General features: G+C 43.8%; 2 protein-coding genes across 2 annotated transcripts in view; both read right to left on the minus strand.

Moving 5' to 3' along the window:
- The window catches only part of pclob (piccolo presynaptic cytomatrix protein b), a 58,196-nt gene extending 53,341 nt beyond the window's left edge, over nucleotides 1-4,855 (minus strand). Inside the window, exons 1-4 of the mRNA XM_050073481.1 lie at nucleotides 3,923-4,855; nucleotides 2,720-3,676; nucleotides 1,547-2,383; nucleotides 103-1,353 (exon numbers count right to left, since the gene is read on the minus strand). Of these exons, the coding sequence (XP_049929438.1) occupies nucleotides 103-1,353; nucleotides 1,547-2,383; nucleotides 2,720-3,676; nucleotides 3,923-4,795 (3,918 nt within the window). The 5' untranslated portion in view covers nucleotides 4,796-4,855. The remainder of the gene's footprint in view (nucleotides 1-102; nucleotides 1,354-1,546; nucleotides 2,384-2,719; nucleotides 3,677-3,922) is intronic.
- Nucleotides 4,856-4,889: 34 nt separating this feature from the next.
- On the minus strand, nucleotides 4,890-20,035 carry LOC126408108 (protein bassoon-like). Its single transcript, XM_050073482.1, has 6 exons — nucleotides 19,655-20,035; nucleotides 10,222-11,461; nucleotides 8,740-9,579; nucleotides 6,143-6,904; nucleotides 5,128-5,986; nucleotides 4,890-4,894 (listed from the first exon to the last, which is right to left on the minus strand). Exons 1-6 carry the CDS (start codon nucleotides 19,747-19,749, stop codon nucleotides 4,890-4,892), a joined length of 3,801 nt encoding a protein of 1,266 aa, XP_049929439.1. The 5' UTR covers nucleotides 19,750-20,035.
- Between the last annotated feature and the right edge of the window lie 2,134 nt (nucleotides 20,036-22,169).

Consider the following 22,169-nt stretch of genomic DNA (forward strand, 5'->3'; position numbering starts at 1 on the left):
AATAGCTGATGTATGGAGATAAAGCAAAACAATTTACTAAACTCTCAGCTGACCAAAACTGCTGAATGAGGAAATTCATTCTACATGAAGTTAGACATTCACCTCCTTTAGACTTGGCATAGGACTAAATCCACATTTGTTGCAGACAGTGGTTTTGCATTCAGTGCAGGTGTTGTAGTTGGGAGGATCTTTGGAGCCCATATTAAGTTCCATCTTACAGAGTGGACAAGTAGACTGGACCACTTTGGGAGCAGCTTGGGGGGCTTCTGGTTTTGCAGGCTCTGATAGACCTTTGTCCACTTTGTCCTGTTCCGATGGAGGAGCCATGGCCTGTTGAGGTTGGTCTGGTATCTTTTCCGCAGGTGGTGTCTGAGCAGCAGGTGGTTTGGCCTCCTTTGCTGAAGTCATCTTTGGAGAAACTGGGGGGCTGGACTTTGGAGAAATCTTGCCAGAGACTTGTGCTGGGGCAGACATTTTGCGAGAACTTGGTGGTGTTGTGCGGGACTCCTCCTTAGCTGCAGATGATATCAAGGTGGATGCTGAGCTGAAGAGGGATGAACCAAATCCCATCATCTTCCCAGTGACAGCTTCGGGTGTTATTGAGGCAGCACGCTGTGATTTAGGACTACCAAAGCTGAAGAAACCTCCTGATTCTTTACTTGTTTGCTGTGCTGCTGGTGGAACAGATTTGGCAGGCGGTGTTTCAACAGCGTTTGAGTCTTTGTTTAAGGCTGTTGGGGGCTGTACTTTATCAGAGGGTTTCACTGGCTCATCAGCTGGTTTCATAACTATTTCTGCCTTCTCCTCTTTCTTTTCTGATACTTCTTTAGGTTTAGGAGAACTTGGTGGAGTCATAACTTTTTTCTGCTGGAGAGAAGTTGCAACATCCGTGTTGACAGGAGGAGCTTGAGCAGGAAGTGGTTTGTTGAGGTCTGAAACTACAGCTGTCTTCTCTTTGGCTGGAGGTGCAGTGGGGATGGGAGCCTTCTTGGTAGGTGGTGAAGCAGTTTTCTCCTCTTTTGTTGGGGCTGAAACAGGACCCATGATCTCTTTTGCAGATGGTGTGGCAGTGGTTGATGTTTTGGTAATGTCCATTTGTAATGAGGGTTTAGTGTCTTCTTTCTTTTGTGGTGCACCTGGTGTTGTACTGCCCTTCTGATCTTTTTCTGGCACTTCTGCCTTTTCTGTGGAAACAATGTCTTTCTTTTGATTGGCAGCAGCGTCTTTCTGGGCAGCAGCAAGTGTGGGCACTTTGCTGGGTGATGCCTGGGGTTTCTTCAGTGGAGGCTCTACTGATTCAGCAGCTTTGAGAGCTCTTTGCATCTGACAAGTCAGACACAACCACTCCTTCATCTAAGAGGAAAAACATATTTGTTTTAAGTGTGTAAGCACAACAAAAGGCAGTATGTATGAATTTCTATATTTTGTTAAGGTACACCACATCATAATTTTTAAAGTGTCATTATATATTTTAAATGTAAATGTAACAACATAATATTGTCAATATCATATGGTCTACGCATCATTAATACACGACTTTACTTACTTCTGACACATTTGGCATGGGGTTAAATCCACACTGGTTACAGACAGTGCTATTGCATTCAGTGCAGGTGTTGTAGTTCGGTGGATCTTTGGATCCCATGTTGAGTTCCACCTTACAGAGTGGACAGGTAGACTGGCCTGGTTTGACAGCGGCTTGGGAGACTGTTGCAGCCTTTAGAGGCTCTGATGGGGGTTTGTCAATTTTGGCCTGTCCTGGTGGAGGTGTCTTGGTCTGCTGGGATGGCTCTGTTTTCTTCTGCTGTTCCAGCTGTTGTGCACTAGGCGACTTGACCGTTTTTGCAGGAGACATCTTGGGAGAAACTGGTGGAGTAGTCTTGGGCTGGTCCTGAACAGCTGAGGTAATCAAAGTTGATGCAGAACTGAAGATGGAAGAACCAAAGCCGAACATTTTCCCAGCTGCTGAATCTGCTGGCTTTGCAGCATCAGGTTGAGTTTTACCACCTCCAAAACCAAAGAAGCCTCCTGACTGTTGCTGTGTTGCTGCTGTGGCATTACTCTGCTTACGTTCAGTTTGCCTCGTCTGGTCTGGTGTTTTAGGACCTGGTGATTTCTGCGGCTCCTGTGGCTTCTTCTGAGCAGAAACTGGGCTGGGTTGCTTTTGACCTTCTGGCTTAGTAGAAGCCTCAGCTGTAGCTGGCTGTGCTGTTACAGACGGTTTCCTCTGGGGTGAGACTGTCTTTTCAGGTTCAGCTGGGCTTATGATGTCTTTCTTTTGGGGCTTTGCAGGTATCTGAGAGTTGACAGAGGCCACTCCTTGGGGCTGTGTTGCTCCTAGAGCCCGCTGCATCTGGCAGGTGAGACACAGCCACTCTTTTACCTAAAAAAACAAAAAACAAACATAAGAAAAGGTTAAATTATAAATTGTTTAGTAATTAGCATACTGTAATTATATTTTAATTTATGTAAGGCAATGAGTATTTTTCTGTTATATTTGAGCAATTGTTATAAATCTAGTAACAAAGAGTAAATGGGGATTTCAGTGATTAATGTTCCAAGAAAATAATGAATGTAGACATGCATAATTTCAGCACAATGAAGAGCCAGCAAGGGACACTTTCAAATAAAAGTGAATGTGCTGTAATTCTTTACAGTCTATCTGCAGTCAACTGTGAAAGAAACTGTTGTAAGTAATATATGTTTTCTCAAGTCTTACCGCTGTTTCATTTGGCATAGGGTTAAATCCACACTGGTTACAGACAGTGTTCTTGCATTCAGTGCAGGTATTGTAGTTAGGTGGATCCTTTGAACCCACATTGAGTTCAACCTTACAGAGTGGACAGGTAGACTGGCCTGGTTTGACAGCGGCTTGAGAGACTGCTGCAGCCTTTGGAGGCTCTGATGGGGGTTTGTCAATTTTGGCCTGTCCTGGTGGAGGTGTCTTGGTCTGCTGGGATGGCTCTGTTTTCTTCTGCTGTTCCAGCTGTTGTGCACTAGGCGACTTGACCGTTTTTGCAGGAGACATCTTGGGAGAAACTGGTGGAGTAGTCTTGGGCTGGTCCTGAACAGCTGAGGTAATCAAAGTTGATGCAGAACTGAAGATGGAGGAACCAAAGCCAAACATTTTCCCAGCCGCTGAATCTGCCGGCTTTGCAGCATCGGGTTGAGATTTACCACCTCCAAAACCAAAGAAGCCTCCTGACTGTTGCTGTGTCGCTGCTGTGGCATTACTCTGCTTACGTTCAGTTTGCCTATTTGTCACGGACACTGCAGGCTTTGCAGTATCAGGTTGCTTATCTCCAGGTTGGCCTGCCTGATCTGGTGGCTTCTTTGGAACTGTCTTCTGTCCTTCCTGTGGAGTTTTACGATCAGGTGCTGGACTGGCCTGTTTCAATGGTGCAGTAGCAGCTTCAGGTTTGCCTGACTGCACAGATGGTGCAGATGGTTTTCTCTGTGGTGAGGCTGCTCCTGGGGGCTCCTTCTTTTGTACAGCAGGGCTTGGACTGTCCTTCCTTTGTGGTGTAGTTGGTTTGGAAGAATCCTTCAACTGGGCTGCAGCAGGTGAAGGAACTTTGCTTGGTGATGTTTGGGACTTAAGTTTAGGAGGCCCTGGTGGCTCAGATGCTCCAACTGCTCTTTTCATCTGGCAGTTAAGACATAGCCACTCTTTTACCTAAAATACAGTAGACACTTGTTATGTGCTGCTTTGGAATTAGGAATTGCAGTAATTCACAACAACCTGAGTGTTTAGACAAACAGACTCCTCAAAACTGCATTACAGCTCAATGAGGTTTTGTAAAAAGGTCACAGATCATAGATCAATAAACAAATGTAATTTCAAATATGCTGACTGCAAATACAGTGTAAATGCATACAATATGTAAGAAATAATTTCTTCGTTGTGTATTCCTTTGCTTACCTCTCCAATAGGCATTGGGTTAAATCCACATTGGGTACAGACGGTGGTCTTGCACTCAGTGCAGGTGTTGTAGTTTGGAACATCCTTAGAGCCAATGTTAAGCTCGACCTTACACAGGGGGCAGGTGGTCTGGCCTGCATTAGGAGATGTTTGGGGGATTGATGCTGCCTTAGGAGGCTGTGATGGAGCTTTGTCCTCTTTGCTCTGGCGGGATTCTTCTGGTTTCTTCTCCTGCTCTGGTTTCTGAACAGGAGTTTTGGGCTCTCTTGCTGGCGACATTTTGGGAGAAACTGTTGGTGTACTTTTTGGAGAAACCTTGGGAGCAGCAGACATCTTGGGAGAGACTTGTGCTGGCGCAGACATCTTACGAGAGCTTGGTGGGGTAGTACGTGATTCATCCTGAACAGCAGATGATATCAACGTGGATGCTGAGCTGAAAATGGAGGAACCAAAGCCAAACATCTTCCCAGTGACGGACTCTGTTGTTTTGGACTCATCAGGCCCTTTTTTAGGACCACTCGAGCCAAATAGATTTCCTGACTCCTGCTTTGTATCTGGGGTGACCTTACTCTGTTTTAGTCCAGGTTGACTTGCCTGGTCAGTTGGTTTCTGAGAACCTGGTGCCTCCTGGATATCCAGAGGAGTTTTCTGACCAGGAGTTGGGCTAGCCTGTGTGTTAGGTTCTGGTCCTTTAGCAGCCTTAGTTGCCTGTGTCTTCTGAGGAGAACCCGGTGTAGGACTCCCCTTCTTTTGAAGTGTATCAGGCACTGGAGTCTCCTTCTTTAAAGGTGCATCAGATTTCAATGACTCCTTCTTTTGAGTTTCCACTTGGTTCGGACCTGTTAACTTCTGATGTACAGCAGATGGAGACATTTTGTTGGCTGCATTTTGAGGTTTCATTGAAGGTCCTGTGAGTTCAGATGCACTAAGAGCTCTCTTCATCTGACAGTTCAGGCATAACCATTCTTTAACCTGTAAAAAGAAAATTCATCAAATTAAAATATGAAACATTAACAACACCTCCATACAATCACATTACATTTCAAAATATGTAATTTATAGAGTTAATGGTGTATTCCTGTTCAATTATTGGCTGTCATATGTTACTTTTACCCTTTATAAGTTTGCATCAAATTGTAATTTGATCATCTTTGCTCTTATTACCTCTGATACGTTTGGCATTGGATTAAATCCACATTGGTTACAGACAGTGTTCTTGCATTCAGTGCAGCTGTTGTAGTTGGGAGGTTCCTTGGAGCCAATGTTGAGATCCACCTTACAGAGTGGACAGGTAGATTTGCCTGCCTTGTGAACAGCTGGGGAAGGAGCTGCATCCTTTGGAGGCTCTGGTGGAGCTTTTCCTACTTTGGCTTGATGTGATGAAGAGGTCTTGGGCTCTACTTTCTTCTCTTGCTCTTGTTTCTGAGAAACTGGAGATTTAGGTGCCTTTGCGGCTGCCATCTTGGGAGAAACTGGTGGTGTCGTTTTGGACTCATCTTGCACAGCTGTGTTTATTAAATTGGATGCAGAACTGAAGATGGAGGAACCAAAGCCAAACATTTTTCCACCCAGGGATTCAGCAGGCTTTGCAGCATCAGGCTGAGGTTTAGTACCACCAAATCCAAAGAACCCCCCAGATTCCTCTTGTGTAGTTGAGGTAGTATTACTCTGCTTACGTCCAGTTTGACTTGTCTGGTCTGGTGGTTTCTGAGGACCTGTCTTTCGACTCTCCTGCGGAGTTTTCTGACCAGGAGCTGGGCTGACCTGTTTCTGACTTTCTGGTCCTTTCATGACTTCAGCCTTTGCTGGCTGCCCTGCTGCTGGTGTTGATGGTTTTCTCTGAGGAGATCCTGGTGCAGATGTCTCCTTTGCTTTAGATTCAGCAGGTGTTTGAATGTCTTTCTTTTGGGGTTTATCTAGTGGGGGAGTTTCCTTATTTATGGCATTGGCAGGAGCAGGGACTTTATTTGGTGAGGCCTGTAGTTTCATCATGGGAGTTCCCGGAGGCTCAGATGCTCCTAGTGCTCTCTGCATCTGGCAGTTAAGACATAACCACTCGTTTACCTATAATAGAGCAAACAGATCATTAGTGACATTTAGATTGGTGTTGTTTTATCGTTGTTTTAACTCTAACAATATATTACATTATTGATAAAAATACATGATGCAAAAATCATTGTTAAAGTAATGTTTCTGTAATCTACAGTGTTCTTTTCTTACCTCTTTAACATTTGGCATGGGGTTAAATCCACATTGGTTGCAGACAGTGTTTTTGCACTCTGTACAGGTGTTGTAGTTGGGAGGATCTTTAGAGCCCACATTGAGTTTGAGTTTACAGAGAGGACAGGTAGACTGGCCTGCTTTGGAAACTACTGGGGAAGCTGATGCTTTCTTTGGCGGCTCTGATGGAGGACCCTTGGCCTGCTGGGGTTGTTCTGGTTTCTTCTCCTGTTCTGGTTTCTTGGCAGTGGGCGGCGTGGAGTCCTTTGCAGCAGGCATTTTCGGAGAAACTGGCGGTGTAGTTTTGGGTTCAGCTGAGGTGATCAAAGTAGATGCAGAACTCAAGATGGAGGAACCAAAACCAAACATTTTCCCAGCCGCTGATTCTGCAGGCTTTGCAGCATCGGGCTGACTTTTAGGACCCCCGAAACCAAAGAACCCTCCTGACTCTTGCTTTGTAGCTGTTGTGGCATTTCCCTGCTTTTGTGCAGTTTGGCTTGTCTGGTCTGGTGGTTTCTGAGGACCTGTCTTCCGGGTCTCCTGAGGTGTTTTCTGACCTGGAGCTGGGCTGGCCTGTTTACTGTCTGGTCCTTTAGCAGCTCCAGCCTTGGCTGGTTGTGCTGCAGGTGTAGATACTTTCCTCTGAGGCGAACCTGGTGCAGAAGTCTTTTGTAGCGCATTAAACGCAGACGTGTCCTTTTGAGGTTCAATTCCACCGGCAGCTCGTTTCACCTGACAGTTTAGACAAAGCCACTCCTTTCCCTTAAAAAACACAACAAAGAAACAAATTATGCAGGTACATATTTTAATAATAACAAATCACAATGAAAGCACTAAACTTAAAAATGCTAGGAGCTCAGGTGCCCTATTCTGAACAGAAACACACAAACAACACACACAAAATCATGGGATACAAAAACCAGATTCTGTGGGTGACTACAGCAATTTAGATGAAAACAGGACTGGGTAACTCCAAATATTGGGACTAATGAGGCATGTGTAATCTTGATAAGCTGTATGATGTGAGAAACACACCACACACTTCTTGTTTATGCTTTTGGTAACACCCACTCTTTACTACAGTATTTAAGAAAAGTGCATATCCGATGTTTGTATTTAATTAAATGTCTTTAATTTAATCAACTAATTCATTCATCACAAAAATGCCAGCTTATAAAAAAGTAAGCCAAGTGACAGTCCTGCCAATGTTTTAGTGGTTCAGACTACACATGTTAAAACATCCACTTTCACAGAGTGCTCACAAAATGCACAAAAGCATCTCTCCATCCTGATCTTGGTTCACTACTATTTTAGCCATTAGTTTAAGCAGTATCACGAGATCAAGTAGCCTTGGAATGTCCTTGGCAAGGTAGCCTACTAACTGTGCATTGAATTACAGAGTCATGTGTCAAGTTCTCTGTGCTTCAGTATGCCATGTCCATTTACCTTGTATTTGGTATTCCCTACAAGGCAATCCCCACGAGGTGTGTCTGTGTGTGTGTGTGTGTGTGTGTGTGTGTGAAGTGCATTTGTTCCCCCTCTGCTGTCCTTGCAGTCTGAGTGTTAATTATACCATAAGNACAAAAGCTGATAAACTGTTTTCTAAGAATCATGGATCAATTCTCTAAAAACCAACCAAGCCCCCCACCCCCAATAGAACATGTGATTCACAGCACTCCTTTTTTACAATAAGCTATAAGACTATAGGGGAAAAACAGGTGTGTGAAGTTGCTTTTGTATGCGAGTGTGGCCCTCATCTGCCAAAGGGTCTGACACATAGCCATGTCACTGTTTAGTGACTAGAGGCACTGTGTGTGCAGAATATAGGAGTGGGAATCACCAGAGGCTACACAATACGGTATTATCACAATACTTTAGTCACCATACAATATTATTGAGTTTTTTGTATCTAGTGGACTAAAAAAGCAACTGATATTGTTATCAAATTAGGCTACCTAAAGTTTAATTTGTAAAATTAAGAATTTATATAATAAAAAAAATTGATACTTGGCACTGTGTCACAATATTGCCACACAAAAATATCGCAATACTTTGCTGTATCGATTTTTTTCCCCAGCCCTAGTAGGATATGAAATTAAAATAGCTTCACAGCTTTGCCAATTTAGTCTGAGGATTGGACATTCACAGCATTAACAGGTCTGACCAGACAGGCAAATATGGATCTTATTTCATGAGAATTTTTTTTTTTTACTACATGCCTCTGCCATTAGCTAGACTTGAACTCTGTAACCTTAAAATGACTGCTGCCATGTCGTCTGTTCATGTAAATGAGTTATGACATTGGGGAATAACACTCCAAACAACCACTCTAAACATCAAAAGGGAACTTAACAGCTTCAAGGAGCTTAATTCACAAATATTATGAGCAGGCTGGAGTTCTGAATCTAAGTAATGAACACTTTGGAGATATTTTTGGCCATACTGTAACTGAACTGAATCAGGGAACAGGAACTATATCAGGAAACAGAAGCACTTTGCTTCCAAATTTATAAATTGGTATGGTGGTGTATTTAATCACTGAGATCTCTTCTTTATTCATTCATTACTTAATTCAATCAATATAACGTGTGTCTTACCTCATTGACATTTGGCATGGGGTTAAATCCACATTGGTTGCAGACAATGCTTTTGCATTCAGTGCAGGTGTTGTAGTTGGGAGGATCCTTTGAGCCCATATTGAGCGCCACCTTACACAGTGGACAAGTGGATTGACCTCCTTTAGGAACGTTGTGGGAGGCTGCTGCTGCCTTTTGAGTTTCCGATGGTGCTTTGTCCACTTTGACCTGTCCTGGTGGATTCGCCTTTGCCTGCTGGGGTTGCTCTTGTTTCTTGTCTTGCGCTGGCTTTTGGACAGGAGCTGGTTTGGTCTCCTTTGCAGACTGCATTTTGGGAGAAACTGGTGGTGTGGTTTTAGGCTCATTCTGAACAGCTGAAGCCATTAAAGTAGATGCAGAACTGAAAATGGAGGAGCCAAAACCAAACATCTTCCCAGTCACCGACTCTTCGGGCTTCGCAGGTTCAGTTTTAGCACCACCAAAGCCAAATAATCCCCCTGACTCCTGCTGGGCACTGCTTTGCTTGCGTCCACTTTGACTAGTCTGGTCTGGTTTTTGAGACCCTGATGTTCGCTGGGTCTCGGGTGTCATTTTCTGAACAGGAGCTGGACTGGCCTGTTTTTGACTTTCTGGTCCTTTGGCAGCTTCACCCTTGGCTGGCACTTTTGCTGATGTAGACTGCATTTTCTGAGGTGAACCTGGCGCTGACGTCTCTTTTTTGACAGGTGCAGCAGGAGATGGTGTCCGGTTTTGAGGAGCAGGAGCTTTGTTGGGCGTCGGCTTCTTCATGGAAGGTCCCGATGGTTCAGGGGCTCCTTGGGCTCTCTGTATCTGGCAGGTGAGACAAAGCCACTCACGCCCCTGTTCAAAAATAAAAGGATACAGACATTTTCACAATGATTACATATTAATGCACAAAATTAGTTGTGTGGCATTGCAAATAAATGTTATAACCTATAACAATGAACTTCAAGGTATACTATGCAGGATTTTCCCTAAAAACCAATGTCTATACAACATATATTCATACAAAAGTCACTTGCAACCCGCTAGAAGCGTGTGATGGGGTGTGTAGCCCCACAGTGCGCAGGTGAGGTCAGAGTGAATTTGGGATTTGTTTTTACTTTCACTTTCACTTTGGTTAATGTGTCCTACATAGTATGACTTTAAACACAAATCTAGCCATGCCAATGCAAAACAACCATTGTTATTTTATCTTAATTCAAGACAGCCTGAGCGAGATGATGCTATTGTATAATTTGCATATATCTTAGATAATATGCAGTGCGTAATTGCAAATCTAAATTATATATGCAGTAAAGCGTCATGGATAATGAACTTTCATCAGTTAAGACTGCACTACTATGACTGCGCTGAATAGCAAAATAATTTTCAGTTGTCAAAGAGAACTGTTGTAATAGCATTCATACTTCATAGACTTATAATAGCATAAGAATACATAAGAGAAATGACACATTGGCAAAATTCTAAGCCACTACTTACATCAGAATCTGGCGGACTGAAGCCACACAAGCTGCACACTTGGGTTTTACACTGTGTACAGGTTTTATGATTCGGTGGTTCCTTGGTGTGCATATTAAGTTCTGTTGTTTTACACACTGGGCAAAGGGACTTAGCTGCTGCTTTTGCCTGAGATCCAGCTTTAGTTGGTCCCGGTGATGAGGACCCCGCCCGTGACAGGTCAGGTGTACCAGGTCCCTTAGGCCCTTGTTTCTGAGGTGCAGGTTTATCAGACGACTGCTGCTGGGGTGCAGTCCTGATGCCTTGCTGTTGTTGCCCCACCTTAGATGAGCCCTGTTGTTGCTGTGAAAGTTTTGGTGAGCCCTGTTGTTGCTGTTGCTGTCCAATTCTTGGTGACCCCTGTTGTTGCTGTCCTACTTTAGGTGACCCTTGCTGTGAGCCTTGCACCCCAGTCTTTGCAGGTTGTTGCTGCTGTGCACCAGTCTTAGCAGGCCCTTGTTGTTGCATCCCTGTCTTAGGTGGAGCCTGTTGTTGTGACGCTGCCTTTGGAGATCCTGGCTGTGCTCCACTCTTGGTCACAGTCGGTTGTTGAGCTCCAGGTTTAGGTGAGCCTTGCTGTGGTGGGCCCTTAGGTTGATTTTTCTGTGGCTCTCCTTTAAGCTGGCCTCCAGGCTGTGTCCCTGCCTTTGGAGCAGCTTGTTGCCCACCAGGTTTGTTTGGGGGTCCAGCCTGTCCATTCCCTTGCAGCTGTGGTGATCCTTGTTTCGGGGGAGGCTGGCCCTTTTGCACAGGGGGGCCCTGGCCTGATTTTTGGGCTACCTGCTGCTGTTGGGGGCCCTTGCCAAGGCCTGCTCCTGGCTGCTGTTCTCCAGATGGCTTCACCCCCTGCTGGGAAGGTGCTTTCTTATCCCCCTCGCCTTCATCTCCAAATAACCCAAACTTATTCACAGCAGAGGACACAGCATTGAGGGGGTTGGCCCCGCTAAGGAATTTGGAGGAGAACATAGTGGGGTCTTCGTCCTCCTCCTCTTCCTCCTCCTCCTCGTCCTCCTCGTCCTCCTCGCAGGAGCTGGATTCTACAGGACTGTCGGAGTCAGAGCAGGAGCTGTCTCCTCTCTGTCCTGGCTCTCCCGCAGAGGCCTGGAGAGGGGCTGGTGCCGGAGCTGTGGAGAGGGCATCTACAGCCCCGATGCTGCTACTGCTGCTGCTGCTGCTGCTGCTCCCTGGGCTCTCCTCTGGCTCAGCATCTACATCAGACTTCCTAAATGCACAAGAAACAGACAAAAGAGGAAGTGTGAGATGACAGGGAACAAGACAAGAGGGAGGGATAATGAAAGAGAGCATGAGAATTTGTGAAGCACATTCGCAGTCGTGTCTGAGCTAATATGCTGTCTGGTACACAAAATAAAAACCTGCTGCTGCACCACCGTGCTAAAGTGTAATGGATGCAGAGGAAACATGATATCACTCAGCCACTATGGTGGGGTTTGGATGGAGGAATTTACATTAGAAAACACTGTAAATGTTAATAAACTACGTCTCTGACACAGCACGGTGCTTGATAAATAAAATGTACTCCCACCCCGGATGAAACGATGATCATTTGCATAGCAATCGTCACCTCTATATGGAGAAAGCCATTAGTGATTCAGCCACACTTTGATTTACTCCGCTCCGACTGTTGCTTTCAGGACCATGGAGAGGGTCAGAGCCGCTCTGTTGATCACAGCGTACACAAACCTCACAGATCCCTTTCAGCAGGCAATACAATACAGAGCAATGTGCAACACAGAAGGCGGATATCGCTCTCAATGCACCCGGCTACTATAAATCCCAATTCAAATGACCATTCAAGGTGGACTTACTATTTTTCTTCCACAGTAAAAGAATTCGACTTTCTCTGCTAACCGCATCCTCGGGGTTTCCGTGTCATTCATCACCCAAATGGCACCGAGTGTCGGGGAGTGGGAAATCTCATGCAGGACATGTTTTACAGCAGCGAGACGAGTAAACAGAGGAAATCTAGCGCGCTCTCTGGAGAAACTGCAGGCACATCCGGGTAGGGGCCCATCAAATAACGCATGGGAAGTGAATACTGATACTTTTCCTTTATAAAAAGCAACATAAAGGGCTGTGCAGCTCTGTGATCAGCTGTTATTTTTATACATAACAGATGAAGGATACTACGCTCAGCCCACTGGCAGCAATGGCTCAACCATAGGCGGTTAAAGTGGGATTTATCCACAGCGTTTTTTACCGTAATGAAAAAGCAGCATGCATTACCACTGTAACATGTTAGTCCGCAAAGGGTACGAGGTGATGACAGCTCCGTGCACACTGGTGAGCGGAGAAAAAAAACAGATTATCACCTATTTGTGTGCCCTTGACCAGGAGTCTGTTCAGAAATCGCAAAAGTCTAAATGCTGTACGATCCGGAATGATTTGAACGCATCATAAATCAGCTTGGACACCCGTCAAAAGCCATGTCATCGGTGGCATCTCCCGAAATACCATCTGTTCTCCGCGCCGTGTCCCCCCTTACTCATCTCCTCCCATCCTGCAGCCGAGCATCCTTCACCCTCCACGGTCACAATGTCAAACTCCGAGGCGCGGCATTCCAGTGAAAGCGAATGGGGAAACCGTACCTTCAACAACAGCAGATCTGCCTCCCTGTTCTCGCCCCAAAGCTCCCTCGGATATCCCCCTCTCGTCCGTGACTGTCTGATCGCCGAGGGATGGAGGGCACAGGGCAGCAGATAGAGAGCGATCAGCATCCACTCCGCCTCCCGCAGCAGTGCGCAGGCGCCGCATCTGACAGGTGATCACAATATATATCACGCACGGAAATTGAAATTAAAGGGGACAGGGCGATTTATTTCCCCCGGAGTCACGTGTTATCGGCGTCGAGGACCTTAAGATTTACCATCCTGCGTGATAGGTTGCACATTTTCTCAGCGTCAGTGACATATTTGAAATGTCACTGCAGTGATCATGAGGAGTATCGAGGGCTAATGTGAGTTTAGCCCCAAGTGTGCTGAGCCATAAGAGGGATATCACTTTGAATTCCATTTCACATGATAGCCTATAAAACACCACAATCTATTGTGATTTTTTCTGTTCTATAATGTACACTGGAAATACACTCACTGGCCACTTTATTAGGTACACCTGTTCAAGACGACCTGCTGAAGTTCAAACTGAGCATCAGAATGGGGAAGAAAGGTGATTTAAGTGACCTTGAACGTGGCATGGTTGTTGGTGCCAGATGGACTGGTCTGTCAGAAACTGCTGATCTACTGGGATTTTCACACACAACCATCTCTAGGGTTTACAGAGGATGGTCCCAAAAAGAGAAAATATCCAGTGAGCGGCAGTTTTCTCACTGAAAATGCCTTGTTGATGCCAGAGGTCAGAGGAGAATGGCCAGACTGGTTCAAGATGATAGGCAACTGTAACCTCTCGTTACAACCAAGGTATGCAGAAGACCATCTCTGAACCAACAACATGTCAAACCTTGAAGCAGATGGGCTACAGCAGCAGAAGACCACACCAGGTGCCACTCCTGTCAGCTAACAACAGGAAACTGAGGCTACAGTTCACACAGGCTCACCAAAACTNTGAACATGACAATGAGTTCACTGTACTCCAATGGCCTCCACAGTCACCAGATCTCAATCCAATAGAGCACCTTTGGGATGTGCAGCCGACAAATCTGCAGCGACTGCGTGATGCTATCATGTCAATATGGACCAAAATCTGCAGCGACTGCGTGATGCTATCATGTCAATATGGACCAAAATCTTTGAGGAGTGTTTCCAGCACCTTGTTGAATCTACATGTATTCCACCAAGAATTGAGGCAGCTCTGAAGGCAAAAGGGGTCCAACCTGGTACTAGCAAGGTGTACCTAATAAAGTGGCCAGTGAGCGTATATTGACACATTGCACAAGTAAGGAAAAAATTCATCATGGATTGTTTGCAGGCACTTCTGTCTTTTTATAGTCTATTCCAAATTAGAGCTGCAGCGATTAATCGATTAATTGATTTGTCGAGTCATTGTCAACTATTAAAATATCAGCAACTAATTTGATTATCCATTATCTATCAGTTTGAGTCATTTTTTTGAAAGAAAAACAGCCAAAATTCTCTGATTCCAGCTTTTAAATGTGGATGGATTCTTCATTCCTCTATGACAGTAAACTGACTATCATTGGGACATTTGAGGACGTCATTTTGCACTTTGGGAAACAGTGATGAACATTTCTCACCATTTCCTGACATTTCATAGACCAAACAAATAATCTAATAATCAAGGAAACAAGCGACAAATCAATCAACAGTAAAAAATTATCATTAGTTGCAGCTCTATTCTAAATACACACCCATATGCATATGTGTGTGTTCATTTCATCTCTCAGAATGAGCTGGCCATGTGCCCGCTTTGTCTTTATGAATACATTCGTCTATACCTGATACAATCGAACAAGAAATATTGTCATCCAGACAATGATAGATCATCCATCTCCATTTTACATATCTTAAACATCATCCATCTGTCAACCCTGTCTAAGTGCGAGCGCACACAGTAACACAACCCATTTCAGCAGAAATCAATACATCTCAGAACTATCATTGAAATTCCCTTTTCATATTTCTTTCTCTTTGTCAGTTTAGCAAACCTAATTGCTCCCTCCACACAGACTTGCCTCCAGATCTGCTCCGCCTGGCACACAATGCTGGATTTAATCCACACAGCTCCCAGATTTGGATATCAGTTGATAGGATTGTAAAGCAAAATGTCTACAGGTAATGCCATAATTTATTTACTTTACTCAGCATAAACACATTTTGGGCCAGACACCTTCTCCAGCAATTCCCTCACTTTGCATACACCGTCTAGACATGTCCTCTTGGGCCGGAGTTAATTGTTGCTGTTGGTTGCATTTTAGTGTATAGAATACCTAATAGAGATGTACGTAATAGGAAGTGAACACCCACGGGCACAAAGCACCTCTTTAGTCCGTGTAACCTGTCTCTTCTTCCTGTGCTGGCCTCCTTATCCTGGCATTGCTCCCACAAGAGTTTTTCTACAAAGCAGATGTGATGTGAAGAGACAATCTGGGCAATCTTATCCTGTGCCACTGTCAGAGTGATAAAAAACTAGCTGGCTCTCTTCTCTCCTTCTTCAAGCTCAAGGCCAGATGAATAGACACGCTGGGACTTCTGTCCAACCGTTAACTGACCACAATCTCTGCAAAGCATTTGTCTGTGTTTACGCAACTTGGTAAAATGTCACAAAAATTTTTTAAACAGGACAAAGTGAAAGTTTGCTGTTGCAGAATACAATCTGGAGGTTTAGAAAACTTGATTTTATAGCAAGAAGAAGGAGGAGAATGAAAAAAAAAACCCCACCTCCATAGATGTCACCCTCCTGTTATAAAAAAAGATAATTCACGAGCTGTGATTACTAATCATCGAAGGAAAGGCTTTATCTAGAATTTCTTAATGGACACATGGCCTCCCACAACCCACCCCGCCCCCACATTCGCATGCAAATCCACACACACGACATACAGTAGATGAAGCCCTATTCAGTATGTGGTAAGCGTGAGTGTGGGAAGGATGGAGAGCAAGTGGTGTGTGGGCGTGTGGAAGAGTTACGTCATGCGTGATGTGTGAGCGGCATGAATCGCCATGGTCTCTCTTTGGAAAGCGCCAGATTTGGCTTCACTGCAGACACACACACACACACACACACACACACACACACACAGGAAACATTCATCAGCACAATCTCCATCTGGGGATATAGGCTGTAGCTTTGCAGTGGGCTCATACGCGATCCGGAAATCCTTTAAGTAATGTTAGACTGCTTATATCTACCTCATCCTCACAATCTGGTACTTGGAAATGTTTTTTGGTAGACATAATACGTGACGATCCTCTTCCTGTTTCTGTGGTGTATCAAAAAAGAACGAAAGTCAAAGCAGGCCTTGTGTCCTTACAGTACATGCCACTTCTTATTACGCAGTGGGAGATGTAATTGTATGTTTTCTCTAACACAAACAAGCACTATTTATCCTGAGAGGAATGAGTAAGTGCTGTTTCTTTGGCCTGTTATTTTAAAGCACATGACAGTAAACAAACAGCTGCCTAAAAAAAATCTGAGTTTATCACTAATGTTTTTGGTGTTGTTTAACTGCTTTCATCCTGCTCCACAAGTGAGTCGTGTTTGTCAGTCAACAATATTATGTAAGACTGTAAGACAGCAGGCAATCACCAGATGCGGCACCATCATGTTCTTTTCTTTTGATCTCCCCCCCGCTTGTCAGTTTAAATGCAATAACTACAATCTCCTCTGTCACCATCCTTTTTTCTCCCACGCACACTCTGATAACGCCAGGACAGACTTAAATCCCGCGCTCACACAGCTGAAGCATCATAGACTTTAACAACACCGCTCAGTCGTACAGAGGGACCCCAACATGAATTGTGCGCTCTCGTGTGTATTGAGGGGTGAAAAGAATTCAACCTGCTCATGGGGAACAATTTAAAAAGCTTGGATATTAAAACATGTTTCACCTGCAGATTCCTTTTGTCTGGCTTTACCACGTGTGAGTAAATTCACTTCAAGAGACTGAGATAAAATTCCCATCAAAGGCCTTTTTAATATCAGGTTTTTCAATTCCTTTCCAGGCAGATTCCCTCAGGTGACAGACAGAATTCCCCACAGGAACCTCAAGAGATGATTAGCATCAGCCACTCTGCTTTCTTCTCTCTGGTGTGATTTAACAGTTCACATAGAGACACGCAGCCTATATTAATCTACCAGAAGCTTTTAGTTTCTTAGTCTCCACATTCAAACCTTCAAGTGACAAGATTTCTGAAGCTACGGTGCCGGTATACAATCTAACATCTACATCTAGAAAAGGCTAGGCTAACATTTGATATAAACTTTTATGATAAAGAGCATTTCAAAAGACTTTTACCTCGTTGTTGAGAGGCCTTAAAGTGTTACTTTGTCTATTTCAATCAGATTTCTATCATAACAATGTGGATAGTATGTGTAAATGAATTGTGGCAAACTTCCCTCCTTCTTACCAGTGCCCAGATCCCCCTGCTCATCTCCCAGCTAAAACCTACCAGATATTCGCTGGCTCTGGGGCTGTTACTTGAGGTACAGATTGTACTTCCACATTTTTGTATGCCCACAACCTTGGACACAAAGGGTACGGTCCGAAATACTAACTCCTAGTGAGCAGAGAACACTCTGGCACAAACTGGACTGTTTGTTAATTTGGACTGTTTGGACACACTGTGCAGCAGAGCACCGAACGGAGTGAATGTGTGAGTAACTTCAATGGTCGTTCATTTATGAAGAAACTGAACGTTCTGTTTTGTTGAACCACGCTCTCTTTTAAGTGTAGACTGTCAGATTGGATTTATGAGCACACCCAAAGTGAAGAGAAATGGATTGAGAAAGTGGTTTGCCCCGCTTGCTTGCCTTCTTTCCCTCTCAAACGCAGACAAAATTCAAATCAAACTGTAAAACTATGCAGTGGTGATCAAATACAAACAAAGATTCTGTATTGCATATTTCAAGCCTAAAATGTTTCCAGAAACATATTTTAGTGCTGACAAAAGTGATCAAATATGAATCAAGATTCTGTAACTGTGCGGCCTAGTCCTCACAAAAAATGTTTTCAGAAACATATTTTAGCTTGCCGTTTAACTATAATTTGAGATTGTTTATTAGCAGCCAGCCGACCACCATTTTGTGTCCTACTTCAAAACGGACATGCTTGCGTTATGTCACCCCAACGTGTTCTGATCCCAACTCATCAAATATTGTCTTTTGTCAGTGGACTTTCATGTCTACATATGATGTGCTTGGTATCTTCCTGTGTTGTTGTTGACATTCTGGGATGCCATGTAAATTCAGACTTGTAACATGCACTGGGTCTTTTCAAAATACACTTCTCTAATCACAGGAAATGTACAGTTTCTGCTTGTTAGATGCATACAGTCTTTTTCTAAATAAACCTTCAAAGTTGGTAAAACACCTTGTTTATTTCCTTGAGCAACAAAAGCATGTGGTTAGATTTAGAAAAAAAACATCATGGGTTGGCTCAATATTCACACAGGGAAGCAAACAGCAGGCTCCTGGGTGAAAGTCCAACCCTATGGGCAGCTTTCAGCTCTTTATATAACATTGTTACCAGCAGTGTTTCAAGCTGATGCTGTCCGGTGGCATTATAAACTGTTACACTTTTCCCTGCAGTAGACCTTTGATAAACTGTCACTGCCTGGCAGCGTATCATACAGCAGCAAAAGGTGCCTTTTCACGTTGGTGTCTGATGCCAAAATCACAAACAAAGCTGCAGTGTATTTTGGTAGTTGTAGGCTTTCTACCTCTTGAGCAAAAGCAAATGCCACAGCCCTTATCCTCTGTTTTCCTGTCTGCATAGACAGCCCAGCATAGATCATCTTTTCAGCAGTGGAATATTTCTCTAAGGCTTGTCTAAAACTTTGTGTGCTTCTAGTTTACATTTAAAAGAAGCACAAACTCACTCCAGTAGCCCACATACTGTACAGCTGAAACTTAAAGCCGATCTCCATGAGAAGAAACCTATACTGCTCAAGGTTCAGGTGTCTGAATCCTCGGGAGAGAGGTGGGCTACATCCTGAACAGGTCACCGGTCCATCACAGGGCCCTAAAGACAAATAGATTCACGCCTACAGGCCTTTTAGTAGTTGAGTTTGTACTGCACCTAACCTGGAAGCCTTTTGTCCGTGGGAGGAAACCCACGCGGGTTTGAATTCAGGACCTGCTTACTAAGAGGCAACAGCGCATACCATCAAAAGCCACCTGGGAAAAACCTAGACTCCATTAATGCTAACTATTAATGTACTTATCCTCGAATTCCATTTTCCGAACATTAATATAGACACGAGGGCATGTCCCACCTGACAGCTGACCAGGTGCCTCTGTGGTTTTCCTTTCTGCAGCATTGCCTTTCTGCTCACTCAGGCGTACACCATTAGAAATACATCACATTTAGAAAGCATTTGTATTCTTCTCTGCACGGTCGAGCCCGTTCCCACACACCCGTCTTTCTCTCTCTCCCTCTCTCTTTCTCTATCCAGCTCTCTCATACACAAACACACTCAAACAAACAGAGCTCAGAAGCAGTACTTATCTCTCTCTCTCATTTTAATTAAGCCGACACACTGGAGCATAATGCTGCCCAGCAGTTTCAAACTCCCTGAGCTGTAATTCTCATGGATGAGACTGCAACTTCCACATCAACCTGACAGTCACTTACAAATGCCTTTTTTTTTTTTTTTTTTTTTCCACATCAACCTGACAGTCACTTACAAATGCCTTTTTTTTTTTTTTTTTTTTTAAGTATTTTGGTCAAGGAACTAGTTTGCAAAAAAAATAACCCACACACCTCTGACGCTGACCCTTGAGGAAGGCAAAGCAGTTTTTTCCCGGCATGGTTTTCTCTGGAGCAGAGCCGGAGCGGTGTGGAGCAGTAACCTGCATGGAGGTGTATTGTTGGCCTCTCTAGGTCTCTAGGTCTCTGTGCCTGTGTGTTTTGCAGGGTCACCATGTAATCTATACAGTAACCTGATCACACGCACTTTGCCAGTGTCATTAAATTTACATATCTGCCCCGAGGAGGGGAAAATATGCACTCACGATACTACGCTCTAGATGGAACCAAAAGACCGGTGGAATGCAAAACGACAAATAGAAAATTAAAGTTGACAGCTCATGAATTGGTTTTCAAGTATGATATTTAAGACTATGTATAATTTGTGTCATGTGAGCAAGCATGCTCTTTGTATCATAATTATAAGCCAATGAAGCCAATAACGGAGCCAATAATTTATAATAATAAACGTATTTATATCAGTAAAATGGACAAGAAAATGGAGTTGGTTCATGTAGGTTTCTTTTCCTCTTGAGCACCTTGTTATTCATGGACGCATTGAAGCCAGGACTGTCACACATTATAAACGTTCTAACAATGTAATTGACTGACTGATAACTTGATTGTGTTAGAATGCTCATGATACGCAGGTTGGGTTACCACGCCTTGGCAGTCTGCTGTGTGTCACTAGGGAGCATGGTCTGTGCTCTGCCTTCTCCCTTCCTCCCACTGCATCATGCCAGAACACTGCACAAGTCTCTAAAGCCACCCAGTCCTTTTTCCTGACGAGTGACCACTGCTATCTGCCATACTAAAAATACTCTTAAAGGAGCAGCGTCCGCAAGGCATCGGTGCACCCTTATCGCCACTTCCCCTTTTCTTATCTCGCTTTTCCCACCAGCCCCTCCCTCGGCTGCCATGTCATGGGAGAATTCTCAGGATAACACAGTTCACGCCCCCAAATCCTACAAATCAGTGAGCAGGAAATCACTGCTGATCAGATTCAGACTGGCAAAGGAGAGAAGGGTGGGAGAGAATGAAAATAAGGGGGGGAGACTGGGTAGGATAAAAATACATCTGATAATGGAAATGAGGACGCTAAATTGATAAATACCATAAAGATAAGGAGAAAAAGTCATTGGTGGATGTGAGGACAGGAATTGAGTGGAGAAGGAGTCTCAATGATGCTCTAAATAGAAAAGGAAGGAAGATGTGACAGAGCTGCAGATGCTTCAGTGCTAATGTAGGGCTTTATTGAAACTGGCAAATGCCTTGAGTTGGACATCCTTCTTGGATCAGACATATCTTGTAGCCATTAGTAATCTCTAATCTAACAAGCCGATGGAAAGTGCATACATCTGCATTGTGCTCTTCCCTTGTAATGTCAGAGCAGACAAGCCTTTGAAATACAAATTTCAGCCACGTAACAGAAAAAGTATTCATCCTACTGCTGAAAAGGCAAAGCTGTGATGGTTATGCACTCTGAGATATATTGTAGCTTGGTGAACGGTGTTGTTTGCTGTTCAGCAGATGGACATCAGAATGTTTGTAGAGGTGCTGTGATAAGGTCTAGACAGCAGGCTGTATATAATTGACGAGGTGTAAAAGAAGATGGGGTTTTAGACTACCTGAAGACTCCTGCCTCCAGTGTACAGTGTCAGAGGCAAACCTTGCTCAGTTAACAGGCAGGGACTGTACCGATGATAAGAAATCCAAAATGATTCAAAAGCGTTGATACTAAAGCTCTACAGGAGTTCACTTTATAAATATTCAAATATGCAGCTCTGTCTCATCGTACGTATGATTTATGAATCAGTTCCTTTAGGCTTTCCATCATATTTCCAAGTGTTTGTGCCTCTCAAGTCTGTTTAACACAGGGGTGTAAGAATATATCAATACACTTGAGTATTGCAGTATTATGTTTTGTAATACTGTATAGAACCCTCGATTGTCCTGCTCAACCGTTTGGTCGAGCACATTTTGAGTCATTCATTCATTTTCTGTGACCGCTTGTCCTGGTACAGGGTCATGGGTGTGCTGGAGCCTATCCCAACTGTCACTGGGCGAGACAGGTCGCCAGACTATTGCAAGGCTGATGTTGTGAGTCACTTTATGTTAATGAAAAGTTCACCTCCTACAAAACAACAAAACAACAACAACAAAAAGACACTCCAGACATGAGGGCTGTGTGTGGTGGAATTTTCAAAGGTCGGCATATTTTTCAACATGTTATAGTTACAGATTTATGTAACTTAATACAAAAATAAAAGTATGATACGGGTCAAATAACTTTTTAAAAACATCCGCTACCAAAAGGTTGATTTGTCCTCACATGGTAAAGGTAGTGATGCTAAGCTAATGTAATTAAATTCGACTATTTGCTTAGAAATAATAACGTCTTCTGATTATTCATTGTTGTTAAATGATACATTTAATGTTATCCAATACAAATATGCTGAAATAATTTCATAAGTATGATTTTTTATTGTCTGAAGCCACATTCAACCAAATGGTTGAATTTTTATGAAAT

This window comes from Epinephelus moara, chromosome 20, assembly GCF_006386435.1.
Source record: "Epinephelus moara isolate mb chromosome 20, YSFRI_EMoa_1.0, whole genome shotgun sequence".
Taxonomy (NCBI): domain Eukaryota; kingdom Metazoa; phylum Chordata; class Actinopteri; order Perciformes; family Serranidae; genus Epinephelus; species Epinephelus moara.